The following is an 18,273-nucleotide window of genomic DNA, read 5'->3' on the forward strand; positions in this document are numbered from 1 at the left end:
AAAAAAGATTGTTAGGATTCTGTTTGGTGTTGCACTAACTATTTTGTAAATTATTGGTATCTTCACAACATCAAGACTTCTGATTCATGAACACATCTTTTTCCTACCTATTTAGGTCTTCTTTAATTTTTCTTAGGCATGTTTTCTAGTTTTCAGTGTATGAGTCTTGACATATTTGGTTATATTTATCCCTAAGAAGTTAATGTTTTTATGATATTGTATAAGTAATTTTTAAATTTTCAGTTTCCAAGTGTTCATTATTAGTACATTGAAATGAATGTATTTTGACTTTGTATCCTGCAATGTTGGTAAACTGACTTATTAATTATAATAGCTTTTTTGTAGATTCCTTAGAATTTTCTACACATGTAATTATTTCATCTGTAAATAAAATCAGTTTTTTTTTATTTGTATGGTTTTTTTTTCTTGCCTTATTACATTGGTTAGGACCTTTCATAAAATGTTGAATAGGAATCATGAGAGTGTACTCCTTGCTTTGCTCCTGATCTTAGGGAGAAACATAAAGCCTTTCACCATTAAGAACTTAGTTGAGGAAGTTCCCTTTATTCCCAGTTTGCTAGGAGTTTTTATTTCTCTTCTAAATTATGAATATATATTGATTTTTCTGAAATGCATCTCCCAAATTGATTGGGATAGTCATATCATTTATTTTGAATGTTGAATCATTTATGCATTCCTTGGATTAACCTTATTTAGTTGTGGCATATTATCCTTTTATATATATTTGGATCCAACTTGCTAATATTTCATTAAAGATTTTGCATTCCCTAGGTTTTTCCCTTTTAATTGTCTGCCTTATTTTGGTATAAGGTTAATATGGGCCTCATTAAATGAGTCTAGAGATCCTTCTTTTCTATTTCTATTCTCTTTATCATTAGCTTTATGATATAATTGGTATATAACATTGTGTAAGTTTAAGGTATACAACAAGTTGATTTGATATATTTATATATTACAGTATGATTGCCACCATAGCATTTGCTAACACCTCCAGCATGTCACATAATTATTTCTTTATTGTGGTAAGAATATTTAAGTTTTACTCTCTTGCAACTTTCAACCATATAACACAATATTATTAACTATAATCATGATGCTATACATTATATCCTATGAACTTATTCATCTTCTTACTGAAAGTTTGTACTTTTTGACCAATATCTCCCTACTTGCCCCAACCCCCAGCCCCTGTTAACTTCCATTCTAGTTTCTGTCTCTGCAAATTTGGCTTTTTCAGATTTCACATGTAAGTGATATCACACTGTATTTGTTTTCCTCTGATTTGTTTCACTTGACCACAATGTCCTCAGGGTCTATCCTTCTATCCTTCTGGTATTCCTATTGCATGTATGTTTCATCTGTGTAGTTGCCCCATAGGTCTTGGGTATTCTATTGTTTTTTTTTTTTTTATTCCATACTTTTTTTCTTTAAAAAATAAGTTTGACAGAGAGAGACACAGTGAGAGAGGGAACACAAGCAGGGGAAGTAGAAGAGGGAGAAGCAGGCTTCCCGCTGAGCAGGGAACCCGATGCAGGGCTCAATCCCAGGAGCCTGGGATCGTGACTTGAACTGAAGGCAGACGCTTAACCGGACTGAGCTACCCAGGCGCCCCTTTTCCATACTTTTTTCTCTGGTTTTCAGTTTTGGAGGTTTCTATTGAGAGAGCCTCAAGCAGAGATTCTTTCCTGTCTACTAATAAGTCCATCAATGTCACTCTTCCTTTCTGTTACAATGTGTTAGATTTCTAGCATTTTTTGTCATTGTTTAGAATTTCTATCTCTCTACATGCATTGCCTGTGTGTTCTTGCATGATGTCTACTTTATCCATTAGAGCCATGAATATTTTAATCGTAGTTATTTTAAATTCCTGGCTTGACATTTTCAACAACTTTACCGTATTGAATGTGGTTCTGGTGCTTGCTCAGTCTCTTCAAACTATATTTTTGCATTTTAGTATGTTTTCTGATTTTTTTTCTTTAGAGTCAGACATGATATACTGGGTAGATGGAAATGCTCTAAATAGGTCTTTATTAATGTGTTGGTGAAGCGTGAGGAGAATGAAGTAGCTCTGTGGTTCCTATGAGTATGTCTCAGGCTTTTAGCTTCCGGACTGTGAACAGTGCTTGTCAGTGTGGCTAGTGTGAGCTGGACTTGGAGATCTACCTCCCTCCAGATAGAAATCTAGACCTGGCCAAAATTGGGTATCTCCCCCACCACAGGTCAGTCAGGTCCTGATAAAACCCTAACAGGTTAGGCTCTGGTTAATTAGTTTCTCTTGAGGGAAGGCCTTGTGAAGAACAGAATGCATGTGCATGTTTCAAAATGATTCCTTTTATTCTCCCCCAGCTGGAAGAAACTGAGGATTTTCCTACCATACTCACTGTGAGAACCTGGTAGAGCTCCAAGAAGTAAAACTCAAAAAACTGTGGGGGCCACCGTTGAGTCGGTTCCCCTAGCCTGGGGGGTACCCTTGGGGGGGCCCTTTTATCTGTTAGACTTGTCCACACTGAGCCTCCAGGAGTTTGTCGATTATAGTTCAGGTTTCCTTACTCTGGAATTTGTTCCCATGGAGCTTTTTGCTCCTGGGTTTCTGCTTTGCTAAACTGTAGTTCTCAGTATTAGCCTGTCTTCCTCTCCAATTTGGGGGGAAGCAGTTTGCCCTGGACCTCACTGCTCTTATGACTCTAAGAAGTGTTAATTGGTTTTCCAATTTGTTTAGCTTTGTACATGTTGGGATGGAGTAGAGACCTCCAGGCTTCTTACATGTCAGACCAGAAGCTGGAAATTTTTATGGGAAGTTTTAAAATTACAAACTCCATCTGTTTACTTATTATAAAGATTACAGGACTATTCAGATTTTGCTCTTTCTTCTTGTGTCTGTTTTGGCAGTTTTTGAATTTCTAGGAATAGGTCAGTTTTACTGAAGCTGTCTAATTTGTTGACATACAGTTACTTGTAGTATTTCTTTGGAATTCTTTTGATTTCTGCGAGGTTGATAGCAATGTCCCCTCTTTTCTGATTTTAGTAATTTGATCTTTCATTTTCTCTTGGTCAGTCCTGTTAAAGTTTCTATTTCTATTCTCTTTACCCTTAGCTTTATGATATAATTGGTATATAACATTGTATAAGTTTAAGGTATACAACAAGTTGTATTTTTGTATTTTGTAATTTTGATGTCCTTTTAAAATAATCAGATATTGATTTTGTTGATCCTATTATTTTACTAATCTCTGTTCATATACTTACTGTATCCTTATTTCTGCTTGTTTTGAATTTCATTTTCCCTTCCTCTCCTAATGCCTTAACATGGAAGTTTAGGTTATTGATTTGAAACTTTTAAAATTATAGGTATTTATAGCTATAAATTTCCCTCTAAGCACTACTTTATCTACATGTATCCAACAAATTTTGGCATATTATATTTTTATTTCCATTTATCTTAAAGTCTTTTCTAATTTCTTTTGTGATTTCTTCTTCTTCTTCTTCTTTTTTAAAGATTTTATGTATTTATTTGACAGAGAGAAATCACAAGTAGATGGAGAGGCAGGCAGAGAGAGAGAGGGAAGCAGGCTCCCTGCTGAGCAGAGAGCCTGATGCGGGACTCGATCCCAGGACCCTGAGATCATGACCTGAGCTTAAGGCAGCAGCTTAACCCACTGAGCCACCCAGGCGCCCCTCGTGATTTATTCTTTTATATGTGATTTATTCTTGACTTATTTGACATTTAAGAATGTTTTGTTTAATTTCCACCTATTTGTGAGTTCTTCAAATGACTTTTTGTACTTCTAATTTTATTTCATTATGATCAGACAACACACTCTGTACAGTTTCAATTCACATATGTATATTCTGCTGTTTGGAGTTGAGAGTTCTGCCGGTGTCTTTTAGGTATAATTGATAGATAATGTTACTCAAGCCTTCTATTTGTATCTTCTACTTAGTTGTTAGATTCATTTTTGAAAGTGCGTGATTGAAGCCTCCAACTATTATTGTTGAATTGTCTATTTCTCCCTTTAATTCTGCCAGTTTTTGTTTCATATATTTCGTGGTTCTTATGTTAGATGCATATATGTTTATAAATGTTCTTTCTGATATATTGATGTTTTTGTCATTGTGAAATGTCCATCTTTATTTCTAGTAAATTTTTTTTGTTTCAAAATCTATTTTGTCTGGACACCTGGGTGGCTCAGTAGTTTAAGCATCCAACTCTTGATTTTGGCTCAGGTCGTGATCTCTGGGTCGTGAGATTGAGCCCTGTCTCAAGATCTGCCCAAGGCATGAAGCCTGCTTAAGAGTCCTGCACTTGTGTGCTCTCTTTCTCTCTAAAAAACAAAACAAAACAAAACAAAAAAACAAAAAAGAAAACACAAAGTCTATTTTTTTCTGACATTAATATAATCATTCCAGCTTTCTTATGGTTTCTGCTTGTATGGTAGCTTCTTCCATTCTTTTACTTTCAAACTGTTTGTATCTTTGAATCTTAAATGTGTTTCCTAAAACAGTACCTAATTGGATCTTGTTTTTTTTATCCAGTTTGACAGTTTCTGCCTTTTTGTTAGATTGTTTAACTGTTTACTTTTAATATTATTATTGATCTAGTTTATCTATTTCTAGTATTTTACTTTTTGTTTTTATGTGTTTTATGTTTTTATTCCTCTTCATTGCCTTACTTTGCATTATTTGAATATTTTTCTTTTTTTTAAAGATTTTATTTATTTATTAGACAGACAGAGATCACAAGTGGGCATAGAGGCAGGCAGAGAGGGCGGGGGGGGGGGAAGCAGGCTCCCTGCTGAGCATAGAGCCTGATGCAGGGCTCGATCCCAGGACCTTGAGATCATGACCTGAGCAGAAGGCAGAGGCTTTAACCTACTGAGCCACTCAGGTGCCCCTATATGAATATTTTCTAATTTAACATCTTAATTCCTTTAATAGTTTTTCACAATATATTTTTAGTCATTTTCTTATTGATTGCTCTAGGGGATGCCACAACCATCTAACTTATCAGAATTGATGTCTGTTAAGTTAACTTAATTCTAGTGAAATATAGAAACAAACATCACTTACGTATAGTTCTATTCCCTCTACCACATTTTCGTAGTATTCTTTATTATACATATTGCATCCACATATGTTAAAATCCCAGCAATGTGTTTTTATCATTGCTTCATATCTTTATATGCTTACTAATGAAGCTGAGAAAAGAAAGTAAGATTATATTTATAGAGTTCATTTTATTAATTTTCTTATTTATCATTTCCAGCTGTCTCCATTTGTTTCTGTGAATTTGAGGTAACTTCAAGTGTCATTTACTTACTAGAACTTCACTCCCATTCACTTCTTTGGTGCTGTTATTACCACATATATTTTATATTTTTATGTTACATGTCCAACAAGGCATCAATTTTAAACTGTTTTAGACAACTTCATTTGAAGTCAGCTATAGAGAAGAAAGGAAAATAAATATGAATTTTTCTCATCTTTTATAATTATGGACTTGTGTTCTTTGCTCTTTTGTGTGGATTTTTATTACCATTTAGGATCATTTATTTTTAGCCTAAATGATCTTCTTCAGTATTTTTTGTAAAGTGGGTCAGCTAGCAAAGAATTTTCCATTTTTGTTTATGTACTATTTTATTTTACCTTCATTTTTGAAAGATAGTTTTGCAGGATAATAAAATCTTGGTTCACATTTGTTTTTTAATTTTAGCACTCATGGTATCTCATTCCATTGCTTTCTAGTCTCCACTGTTTCTAATAATAAGTTAGTTGTTGGGGTGCCTCTATGGCTCAGCCCATAGAGCACATGGTTTGTAATCTCAGGGTAATGAGTATTGGTATGCTTCATGGTATTTTACATTCCTTTGAGCTTCCTTTAAGTTTACATTCTTCCTTCTTTCCTGTGCTCTTTGGATTGCATAATCTTTCCTGATCCCTCTTCAAGTTCACTGATTCATTCTTCTGCCAGTTGAGATTTACTGCTGCTCCACTTAGTGGATTTTCCATTTCAGTTATCACACATCTCAACTCCAGAACTTTTATTTGTTTTTTAAATAATCTCTGTCTCTTCATTGATACTCTGTATTTGATTATACATTGTTATCTAGCATCCTTTATTTATTAAATATTTTTTAAACTTTTAACATACTTATTATGACTGCTTTGCATTCTTTGTTTATTAACTCTGGCATCCAGATTCTCTCACAGGAAGCTTATGTTGCCTGCTTTCTTCCTATGTGTAGGTCACACTTCCCTAGGTTTTCCCCATATTTTATCATTTTTGTTTAAAATTGGACATTTTAAGTAATATATTGTAGCAGATCTGGAACCGATTCTCTTTTCTCCTCTCTGGGGCTTGTTTGGTGACTTGGCTAGAGTATTCTAGTGTAGTCTGTTCCTTCTTTCCCCCACCTACCCTCACCACATTTGTGAGTACAAATGTGAAGTCTTTGGTGTTGCTTCTCAGAGGGCACACCCTTGGGTTTGCAGACAGTCACTGCAGGGTGATAGTTATTTTAGCAGGGCCCTCTTTGACTATCTCTTTCCATGGTCTCCTATTAATCTGTCTGCCTTATTTGGTATCACACCCAGATTTGGGGTGAACTAATTGCTGGCTAATTGCTCTATTGTTTTTGACAATACCACAGGCATTAATTCCTCTACAGTCTGATCTAATTAATTTCAGGGAGGGACAATTTTAAGGCCAGTCTGAGATTTGTTCTGACCCCAGGGAGATTTATTTTAGCTGTCTCTTTCCCTGTTTTTCTGTAGTGAACTTGCTGACCTGTGTTTTAATTTGTCGCTTTTAATGAAGAAGAGCTACTAGTCTCTTCTTATTTGTTTACCATCAAAGTCTCCATTGTTTTCAAGAATACCCTTAGGCTTGAACCCCCACATTATTCCAGTATAAAGTCAATTCTTTTTCAGGAGAACTTCAGGGTTCTTGTTTCTTATGGAATGCCTCCTACTGTAGAGAAAATCTCTTAGCTAATAATCCAAGTCCTTGGAGGGGCAGTAGCCACTCATCTTCTCCGCTTCCTTCTTTCTGCATGGAACCTCTTTCCTAAAAACTAGCTGGGGTGAGGGTAACCAGGATTCCAGTATTTTCAAGCTGTTGAATCTGGAATAGAGTCTCTGTCTTATGAGTAGAGGCTGGATGGAAGAAGAGTCCAATTTCTTGGCCATATTCAAGAGTAATGTAGCCTTTTCAACTCAGAGTTGGAGAAGATGAGAAAAGCTGGTGATCTATACCTCCTACTAAGATACATATTTCTTGATAGGGGGCTGAGGATAGAGGATGCCTCATCTTCTTGGTCGCAGCTGCCTTGAGTAGAGCTTCCATCAAACTGAACTGGAGAATAGGGAGAGAGAAGGAAGCTCATGTTTCAGTTTCCATGGACTCCTGCTACTATTACTGAATTCTGAAGATTTTTTTGGATACATGTTTCTTCACTTGCTATATGCCTTAGGACAATTTCCAGAGACTTTAAATGACTTTTTAGAAATATTTTTCATCACTTATGCCTATTTCCCTGGAGATCATGTCCTTGGAGCTCCTTATACTGCCATGGAGGAAGTAAACTATATATATCTTTTTCATTAATTCCTAAATTCACTCATTTTAATGACACTCTCAGATTATTATATTAATTTAATTTTTTTCTCAAGTAAAGTCACCTTCTAGTAGTTAATTTTTAGGGCTACTGATTTTGTTTAGCTCTTCCTACATTTTGGAATGTTAGTTTAAATTTCTCTTTAGTGAGAGGATCTGTTACTCCCTCTGCAGTCTAGGTTCTATGATGTCTTTAATAGACCTTCCTAAGGCAGCCACTACAGAGCCAAGTCTTTTGTTGACAATTTAGGATTCTTGTCTATTCATGATACGAGGTGTATTTCAGATCCAGTGGGTTCCTTTACCCAGGCCTATTTCTGAGGCTGTACTTCCTCCTGCCTCCATAGACATGCAGCTGTGTATAATTTTAATTCCAAGCACTGGCCACGACTTGTTTTGGCTTTCTCTCTTAAGTGCAAGAACTTCAGCCCAGTCCATAGTTTCAAGCCTTGAATATAGCTGTGATTCTCTTCCTCACATGGGGCACGTCTAGTCATCATTACCTGCTACATGCTTTAGATTGTCACTGCTTTATATTTCTGTTCTGTGTCTGGTCAATAGCTATATTCACTTGTTTTTGTGTGTGTTTGTGTAATATATCAAAGCATGTGTTCAAATGAGAGAAGTGTTTTAAATTATGATCTTACACTGTCAGAGTTGCAGGAACACTCACAATAGATTTTAAGATGAAACCTTCACCTAAGGCATGACTTTGCACATCTTTCTTGGATATACCTGCAAGTCCCCAGACAAAATTTATTTTTTATTTTTACATAGTAATACATTTTCATTTTTCTCTTTATGCCCTTTTCTATTTCACTAAGCCAAACCTCCATAACCCAAAGAATAAAAAAATTATTTTCCATATTATTCTTTTAACATTTTTACTCATCTGTTTATATATCAGTGTATCAAATCATTATGGATTTTATTTTTACCATATTCTGGCATTATATTTTCAGGGATAACTAACTATATGACTTATTAAATAATTTATTATTTAGCTGTTGAAGTGAAAGGATACAGTAAATTTCACCTCTGCATTATTTGGTGAATTTTTTTTTACCAAAACCATATTGTTTGATTATATGACTTTTGAGTAAGTTTTATTACCTGTTTCCTATAGTAGTTTCCCCAGAATTATTTTATGTTGACTTTCTCCAGGAGCAGTTTTAAAAAGTAAACAGAAACAAAAGTAATAATGTCACAACTTAAACTTGTTTTATCTTTTTTTTTTAAAGATTTTATTTACTTATTTGACAGACAGAGATCACAAGTAGGCAGAGAGGCAAGCAGAGATAGAGGGGGAAGCAGGCTCCCTGCAAATCAGAGAATCTGACATGGGGCTCGATCCCAGGACCCCGGGATCATGACCTGAGCTGAAGGCAGAGGTCTTAACCCACTGAGCCACCCCGGCACCCCTGAACTTGTTTTATCTTAAGTGAGATTTCCAGGAAAACTATTAATTCTACTCTGGGCTTTTTGGTGTCAGGCCTTTGAACTCCATCAGGTGACCAAGAGGTCCATCAGCCCAGGAGCTCAAAGTGTGGAAATTGATGTGTTCTCTGAAGATGATATATGTTTGTCAGAACAGGATCCCAAAAAGGTAATTTTCCCAGAGTGTTCCAGAAAGAACACGTAGCTTGTCCATATACATTCTCCAACATAGCCACTGTGGCTATCAAGAATAAAATATCAGGATTAATGCAGAACAAACTGCCAGAATTAGATCTTAAGCAAAGGCCAAGGTTTCATAACCTCTCCACCAGTACATCTGGGGCATGATAATTCCTCCTTGTGCTAGGCAGTTCTGTCTGTTGTAGGAGGTTTAGTAGCATTCATAGCATCTACCCACTAGATGTCAATAGTTGTGAAATTGAAAGTGTCTTTAGATATTGTTAGTATGTCTACTTGAGGGCAAAATCAATGAGAATCACAAGTCTAGACCTATTATTCCAGGATCTGAAAGAGCTAAAAATTAGTCTCAGTAAAATAGCCTTTACCTCATCACACAGCCTCCCTGTTTGGAGTTAGATAGTATCAGAGAGATGATTTGTAGGGAGGAACAGGTTGAGATACTGTGTCTTTATATACCTCACCTTTTTTCAGCTAGGGGAGAGCAGTTAGAGAATTCTCTCCTAAAGCCAGAGCTAGTCAGAGCATTTTAAAAAGCACCCGAAGAGAGGGGCACTTTCTAGCTATACCTATACCTAGAATCCTTTGTCTAGCTAGCTTCATTCCTAAAAAGTTATACACTAAGGTATTGGTGCTACCATTGTGAAAGTCAGTCTTGGTAAATAATTCCCCTTTTCCTTTGTTCTGATGTGCAGAAGTGTGATACTACCAGTGTGCTCTCAGAATGTAGCACCATTGATCCACAGGATCCCTTTGGGCAGATACATAAAATTATTCCCAAAAAAGAACCAGAGAGATGTTTTCCCAAGGGTAAGTGTCAGTATTACTGCATCCAGTTCACAGAATATTTGGATGAGTTTCTGTTCTTTGAAGCTCTGGGATTTTGTTAGATGTATTATTTCTACTTCTACTGGAAACAGAAGTGAAGAGAGGGCATCCATAGATTTTTGGGGCCATTATCAGATCCAAGCAATGGAGATTTTAGGAAATTCTTGATTTAGGTCAGCTCAACTAACACAGCCTAACAATGAGGGTAGAAGCTCTAGGAAACTTTCCTATTGCCCAGATTATGGGCTCAACAAATGTAGATAGATAGATAAGTAGAGACTTAAATGAATGAATGAATCTAAAATTAAAATTTTTTTCATAAGTTTGACACTAGACTGGTCTTAGAACAGACACCAAGAATGAGCTTCAAACTAATTCCAGGTTGTTTGACAGCCCCCAAAATGCACATGGGGTCAGAGGTCAGCCTAGATATAGATTACTGTTAGTTATCCTGCCTTATATTTGGACTGTTGCTTGAGGTGTATACAGGATGTCAACAGTGAAGTTGGAGAAGAAACAGAGTAGAGAGCCCAGATATGGACCCTCAACTCTATGGTCAAATAATCTTCGACAAAACAGGAAAAAATATACAGTGGAAAAAAAACAGTCTCTTTAATAAATGGTGCTGGGAAAACTGGACAGCTATATGTAGAAGAATGAAACTTGACCATTCTCTTACACCGTACACAAAAATAAACTCAAAATGGATAAAAGACCTCAACGTGAGACAGGAATCCATCAGAATCCTAGAGGAGAATATAGGCAGTAATCTCTTCGATATCAGCCACAGCAACTTCTTTCAAGATATGTCTCCAAAGGCAAAGGAAAGAAAAGCGAAAATGAACTTTTGGGACTTCATCAAAATCAAAAGCTTCTGCACAGCAAAGGAAACAGTCAACAAAACAAAGAGGCAACCCACGGAATGGGAGAAGATATTTGCAAATGACAGTACAGACAAAAGGTTGATATCCAGGATCTATAAAGAACTCCTCAAACTCAACACACACAAAACAATCATATAAAAAAAAATGGGCAGAAGATATGAACAGACACTTCTCCAATGAAGACATACAAATGGCTATCAGACACATGAAAAAATGTTCATCATCACTAGCCATCAGGGAGATTCAAATTAAAACCACATTGAAATACCACCTTACACCAGTCAGAATGGCCAAAATTACCAAGACAGGAAACAACATGTGTTGGAGGGGACGTGGAGAAAGGGGAACCCTCTTACACTGTTGGTGGGAATGCAAGTTGGTGCAGCCTCTTTGGAGAACAGTGTGGAGATTCCTCAAGAAATTAAAAATAGAGCTTCCCTATGACCCTGCAATTGCACTCCTGGGTATTTACCCCAAAGATACAGATGTCGTGAAAAGAAGGGCCATCTGTACCCCAATGTTTATAGCAGCAATGGCCACGGTCGCCAAACTATGGAGAGAACCAAGATGCCCTTCAACGGACGAATGGATAAGGAAGATGTGGTCCATATACACTATGGAGTATTATGCCTCCATCAGAAAGGATGAATACCCAACATTTGTAGCAACATGGACGGGACTGGAAGAGATTCTGCTGAGTGAAATAAGTCAAGCAGAGAGAGTCAATTATCATATGGTTTCACTTATTTGTGGAGCATAACAAATAGCATGGAGGACAAGGGGAGATGGAGAGGAGAAGGGAGTTGAGGGATATTAGAAGGGGAGGTGAACCATGAAAGACTATGGACTCTGAAAAACAATCTTAGGGTTTTGAAGGGGTGAGGGGTGGGAGGTTGGGGGAACCAGGTGGTGGGTATTGGAGAGGGCACGGATTGCATAGAGCCCTGGGTGTGGTGCAAAAACAATGAATACTGTTTTTCTGAAAATAAATAAATTGAAAAAATTAAAAAAAAAACAATGAATACTGTTATGCTGAAAATAAATTTTAAAAAATTAAAAAAAAAAAGAAAGGCTAGTTTCTAGAAGAAGGAGGAATGGCATAAAAGACAGAAAAAAAGCCTTTTAGGGAGATTAACCTATTGATGTTCTGAATAATGGAGGAGGGCAGAGGCTGACTGAGGACACCTCACAGTAGCTTAGGAAGATGATGAGGAAAGGAGTGTAATGTTGTAATCACCGTGAAATTAACCTCCATGGAACTTGGAGGATGGTGATGAGGGGAGAGGATGATGTAATTCAGCTGAAGGCTGGTGTGTGTTGAGGTTAAATGCTTAGCTATGTGTAAACACCTTGACAGTTGATCAGATTGTGTGGTTTGGGTGGTTCACGGAGCCTGTGCCCATCTTTACTTCATTCCCCTCAGTCCTTAGGACACTGTTTACTGTTGCCAAAAGAAATTGCTGCATGAAAAACAGCCAGGAAGCCTCAGTGGCATACAATAATAAACATGCATATACAATACTCCACTCATCTAGCCTCATTATTTCTGCTGATTTTGGAGGTCTTTATTCATATGAGTGGTAATGATTGGGAGTTGGCCAGTCTGGCCTGGGCTTAACTGAGCCCATTGTCTCTGTACCACATGTCCTTTCTCCTTCTTCTGAAACCAGTGGCTGGCCCAAATATTCCTTTCATTATGGAGATGGTGCCAGAGAGCAAGTACAAACATGCAAGGCCTCTCAAGACCAAAGCTCAGAACTGGTAGGTGTGATTCCCACTCTGTTCTATTGGCCAAATCAAGCCACATGGCTGAGCCCAGATTCAAGGGGTTGGAAAATGACTCCACCTCTTCAGAGGGAATAATTGCAGAAGTAAGGGGCATGCATAAAGGGAAGAGTGAAGAGTTAGGGTTATTAATTCAGCTCATTACAGACCCTAAGAATAATGCTACTGTTCATTCCTTGCAGGCCTGGGTCACTGCTTCCCATGCTGTGCCGTGGACAAGAGAAAGTCCCCCTGGGTCATTTGGTGGAACCTGAGGAAAACTTGCTACCAAATAGTGAAACACAGCTGGTTTGAGAGCTTTATTATCTTTGTGATTCTGCTGAGCAGTGGGGCACTGGTAAATTAACACAGTCTTGTGAGGACATTGGGCATTGGGTGGCTAGGTTACATTCTGATATAAGGCTGTGAATATGGGGAGACCAGGCAGAAGGGGGATCTTTGCTGCTGGTTTCCCTTAAGGGTAGGATTTTGCACAACTTCTGGAGTCCTGCTCCCAACTAGGAAGTCCCAAGCCAAAGACACTTTACTTATGGGGAAACATGATTCAAATCAACACTTTAAAGTGGCTACTGGAGTCTCTCCCTGAACTTTATGCTTATCCCTCATTCTTGGAGAATTTCTAGAGATTTTCACTGTATCCTATATGTCTCTTTCTCTAGATAGCATTGTTCCTACCTCTCTTTTCTGGAAAACCATAATGCTGCTTTCCTAAAGGTAGAACATTAGGAGGAGAAGGCTACAGGGACCAGATTTTGATTTAATATTCTGTCTTGGTATTTTCTATCAGTCATGGTCCCTTGAGAGGAGACAAACGGATACTGCTTTATTCACATAGCAGATCCTTCCAGATCAAGGTGTAGTGGTCCCAGTGAGTTTTGGAAATAACTCTAAATCCATGCCTCCATAGCATATAGTCATAAACTCCTTCCTACTCTCTCTCCTCACTTTTTGGTCCTTCTTGCCTCTCTTATTTGACCGACAGCTTCTTCTTTCTTATCACCTACATGTTTCTCTTTTTTTCCCTCTCTCCCCTTCTATCTTGTATTTTCCCTTAAAATGGCCATAATGTAGAACTAAAGTCTCTGTTTGTTGTGTAAGTAAGTGGAGTCTTAGATTCTCCCTTACTGATTTAGAATCACAGAGCATTTCACAGTAAGTCACTAACAATTAGAAGGGACAAGGAAATGTCTTGCTTCTTTACCGTTGCCTTCCTGGTTCGTGCTTTACACTCGTGTGATCTCTGGGTGAACGGAGAGGAGTATATACCGTGAGCCGCTAGATCCTATGATCAGCACACATCTCCATTTATCTACTTACTGCAGGTAAATTACTTCTCACACAAAACATAAAAAATAAAAAAAGTAAATCTCTAAACCATGCCAGAGAACTCTCTTAGTTAATTTTTATTGCTTATCCTTGGTCTAGGATTCCATGTAGCCTTCGGGTACTTGCATTTTCACTGGATGTTTACTCTTATTCAAGTAATAGCGTTCTTTCATTTATTCCACAAATGATCATTGGTGTCTACCAAGCCCTGTGCTAGTCAGTGGGGAAAAATAGTGTTGTCAGAAGGTCAGGGGCACATGCTACCATCCTCCTAGTTGTCATCTGTGATCTGATGAGGCAAGTGTAGGTTGGGCAGAGGAAGACAGAGCACACAATGCAGAGGGTTCTAGGAGAAGGACTCAGGTCCTATTTCACTTTACATAGTTGTAGACAAATGGAAACAAGAAACATCTAATCCCTTGCCACTGTATGTGGTATATTGATCAGCAGTCTCAATATTACTTGCAAGCTTGTTAGAAATGCAGTCTTGGGTCCACCCCAGACCTGCTGAATCAGAACCTAAGTGCTTTGGGACTCATTAGAGTTAGGGAAACAAAATCTGAGCAACTGGGTAAAAATGGGAACTTTCTGGACAAGGAAATAGTCTCATTATAATGTGGGAGTCTCCCAAGTTTAGTGGCTGATATTGATCTACTCTTCAATTGAACAAAGTGAGATCTGCTGAGCCAGGTTGTTGCTCAGCTTCCAAAATGAGAAGGGAAATGAGATTCTAATACCATTCAGATTTGCCTCTCTTCAAGCAGGCACACAGACCAAGTCCCTGACTTCCAGGAGCGTGGAGTCTAGTAGGGATGACAGATGGGGTCCAAACAATTATGGACAAGGGCCATAGTGATACACTCAGAAAAGCAGTGGATGACATGGGGCCATGCAAAGCAGGCCCCTAATTGTCTTGGTGGAAGAAGGAAAGTTTCCAAAGAAAATATTAACTGAAATGAAACTTTAACAGTGACAAGGAGCTGGCAGGGGACAGGAAGAGGTAGAGAGCCTTCTCCAATCAAAGGTTCACTTAGGAGCTGGAATTCAGACTGTTTTATTCTTTTGCATTTTTTTCCTCCAGGGCCATGAGGCTATGAGATTACCTAAATATCCAACAATAGGACCAATTTCGTTCTTGCCTTCAGTTTTTGCCCAAATGTCTTGACAGGTTCAGTACCAGGGACCCTTATCATCATCATCTTCTTCTCCTCCCCCTCCCCTCCCCCTCCCCCTCCTCCTCCTCCTCCTCCTCTTCCTCCTCCTCTTCTTCCTCCTCCTCCTCTTCCTCCTCCTTCTTCTCTTCTTCTTTCTTCTTCTTCTACTTTTTCCCATTTTCAGTAACTCTGTAGAGGCCAAAAGGACAGTTTCTACCCTAGTTATATAGACCCCTAGAATCACGTACACACTTAAGGTGAGGTGGATGTTTGGATGTAACATGAAAAACGGTCTCTCCAGAAGCTAGAATGTCTCACTTTCATGATTACACTCAACGAATGTTTAATTTAATATTATAAGAAGGAAATTTCCTTCTTAATACCTTTTGAGCAAAACCTTGTCACCAAAAGAGATGCTAGTTTATTCAGATAAGGAAGAAAATTTTAAAAAGTAAGGTCAGCCAGTCGTTCTAAGCAATTATTCAACCTGGCCTATGGCTATGCTTTATCATTTCAGGTATTTGAAGATGTTGACCTTGAGAAAAGACCCAATATCAAAGAACTACTTAATTGTACTGACCATATTTTCACATACATTTTTATCCTGGAGATGGGTCTAAAATGGGTGGCCTTTGGATTTAGGAAGTATTTCACCAGTGTCTGGTGCTGGCTTGATTTCGTCATTGTGATTGTAAGTTTACCATCTCTGTTTTCCACCAAGGCAGGGGTTGGGGGAAGGGAGGGGAATATGCTTTTCCTGTGTGCCTTGTTTGGGTGCCTCTCCAAATACTTTTCTTCACCGTATTTGTAAGTAGTTGTCATTTATCTGTCAGCTGTCCTGCTCGTCCTAAGTCCCATTCCTCATACTGCACTTCATATTCCCACTACCCCAATACTTTCCGTGATGGCACTCATCCACTTCTCTCCATAAACACTGCTTATGTCTGATGTGTACCTAGAATAATTCTGAATGTCCCAACCTTCTCCTTCCAACTTTCTATTTTCTCTTGAGACTTCTCAAAGCAGGTCAGCGGCCAACAGACTAGGCTGGCCTCCCTCTTAATTGTCAAGCAACAGAGGATTATTCACATACATTCTTTCATTTAATCTGCACAACGATGTTCCCACCAGAGTTGTACATTACCTACCATATTACAGATAAGGAAACTTGAAGCTCAGATGGTCAGCAACTTGTTTCAGACGAAACTGGAATTCATACCTTGGTCTGTGTGATGTTAAGGTTGATAACAGTACACCACATTTATTCAGTGCTTTCTCTATGCCAGGTATTCTGCCGTATGCTTCATAAGCATTCTTTCTTTGTTATCACAACCACTCCATGCGGTAGATGCTACTACTTTTTCTCTTATACACAGGGAGAAACTAAGTAACAGAGAGGTTAAGAAACGTGTCAAAAATTGGCCAGCTAGAAGTAGTGGAGATGAAACTCAGACCTAGTAAGCCTCTCTCTGAAGCCCTTGATTTTAACCTCTATTCTTTCTAACATGTGCTAATTAGTTAGACTTTGTCCCTGCTATTTAAAGAAGTAGACACGACAGATGCATAAGCATAAGCCGTGTGGTCAACATAGCAACTAGAGAACCCTAATGTTGTTAATGTTGTTGGTGGAAATAAGTAGGTAGGTGGTTTGGGCATTTTAGAAAGGCATCAATGCTATGGGAGCTCCAACAGAAATAATAAAAAAGAATAAAAATAACCACATGTCTATAAACCCTATCAGTTTCCAGGGTTATCTTATAGTATAGGGAAGAACCCATAAGATAGTGGACAGATGATTGGTATTTACATTCTAAGAAACCGTGGTCTACTAACCTAAACTCAGGAAACTGATCCTAAAATTATCTTGTCTGCTCTCTTTCTGTGTACCTTAGGCAAAATACTTCCTCCTTTTGATAAGTCTTCACCTTAATAAAAATGAAAGTATAGGCTACAAATTACCCAAATTAGACCAGATACAAATGGGAAACACGAATCTAACAATAGCCATTTAAAATATCAAAACAGTAGTTCAACCCCACACTGTCAAAAAAGGACACCAGGCCCAGATGATTTTTCAGGCAGGTTTTACCAAACTTTCAAGGAATAGTGCTATATACTGAATGTTTGCATCTCCTTAAAATTCATATGTTGAAACCTAACCACCAATGTGTTTGTATTTGGAGGTGGTACCTTTGGGAGATGATTAGGTTATGAGGGCAGAGCCCTCATGATTGGGGCTAGTGATGTTATAAAAGAGACCCCACAGAGCTTCCTCACCCCTTCTGCCATGTGAGGACACAGGGAGAAGAAAATTATCTATGAGTCAGGATGTGATCTTTCACCAGACACTGAATCTGCTGGCACCTTGATCTTGGAATATCCAGCCTCTAGACTGTGAGAAATTAATTTCTGTTATTTATAAGCAACCCAGGCTTTGATATTCTGTTATAGCCTCCTGAACTAAGATAAACAGTTAATTCCAACCTTATTTAAATTGTTACAAAGAATTAAAAAAGAGGAAACTTGCACACTTTATTTGATGAGACAAATATAATCTTGGTAATAAACTGAATGGAACAAAAATGAGTAGAACAAGAAAAGAAACAATCTTGTAATTATTTATTTTTATAAATCCCAGAGAAAGCACTTGATAAGTATGGTCCACTGTTACTATTATTAACATTAGTATCATATAGACCAAGGTGTGAATCCCAGTTACACCTGAAACAAATTGCTAATCCTCTGAGCTTCAGCTTTCTTTGTCTGTAACACGGCAAATGATATATCATGCTACTTAATTCAGAACATTATTGTGCAGATTTTTAAAAATTAAAAAAAAATCTTAGAGAAAGTATGTGAGTGGAGGGGTCAGGGAGGGACCAAGGGAGAAAGAGAATCCTAAGCAAACTCCATATTCAGCACAGAGCCTGCCATGGGTCTTAATCTTAGAATCCTGAGATCAGGACTTGAGCCAGAGTCAAGAGCCAGATGCTCAACGGACTGAGCCACCCAGGCACCTTGTGAATAA

The 18,273-nt window shown here is 38.0% G+C and overlaps 1 protein-coding gene across 5 annotated transcripts in view; it reads left to right on the plus strand.

The window, feature by feature from the left end:
• SCN11A (sodium voltage-gated channel alpha subunit 11) overlaps positions 1-18,273 on the plus strand; it is a 111,963-nt gene that overhangs the window by 68,828 nt on the left and 24,862 nt on the right. For 4 of the 5 annotated variants that reach the window (XM_032350823.1, XM_032351190.1, XM_032351007.1 and 1 more), the window contains 4 exons: positions 9,126-9,239; positions 9,964-10,078; positions 12,948-13,102; positions 15,763-15,936. In XM_032350823.1, coding sequence (XP_032206714.1) covers positions 9,126-9,239; positions 9,964-10,078; positions 12,948-13,102; positions 15,763-15,936 — 558 coding nt within the window. The remainder of the gene's footprint in view (positions 1-9,125; positions 9,240-9,963; positions 10,079-12,947; positions 13,103-15,762; positions 15,937-18,273) is intronic. The other variant, XM_032351099.1, reaches the window with a different exon arrangement.

Source organism: Mustela erminea, chromosome 1, assembly GCF_009829155.1.
Source record: "Mustela erminea isolate mMusErm1 chromosome 1, mMusErm1.Pri, whole genome shotgun sequence".
NCBI lineage: Eukaryota > Metazoa > Chordata > Mammalia > Carnivora > Mustelidae > Mustela > Mustela erminea.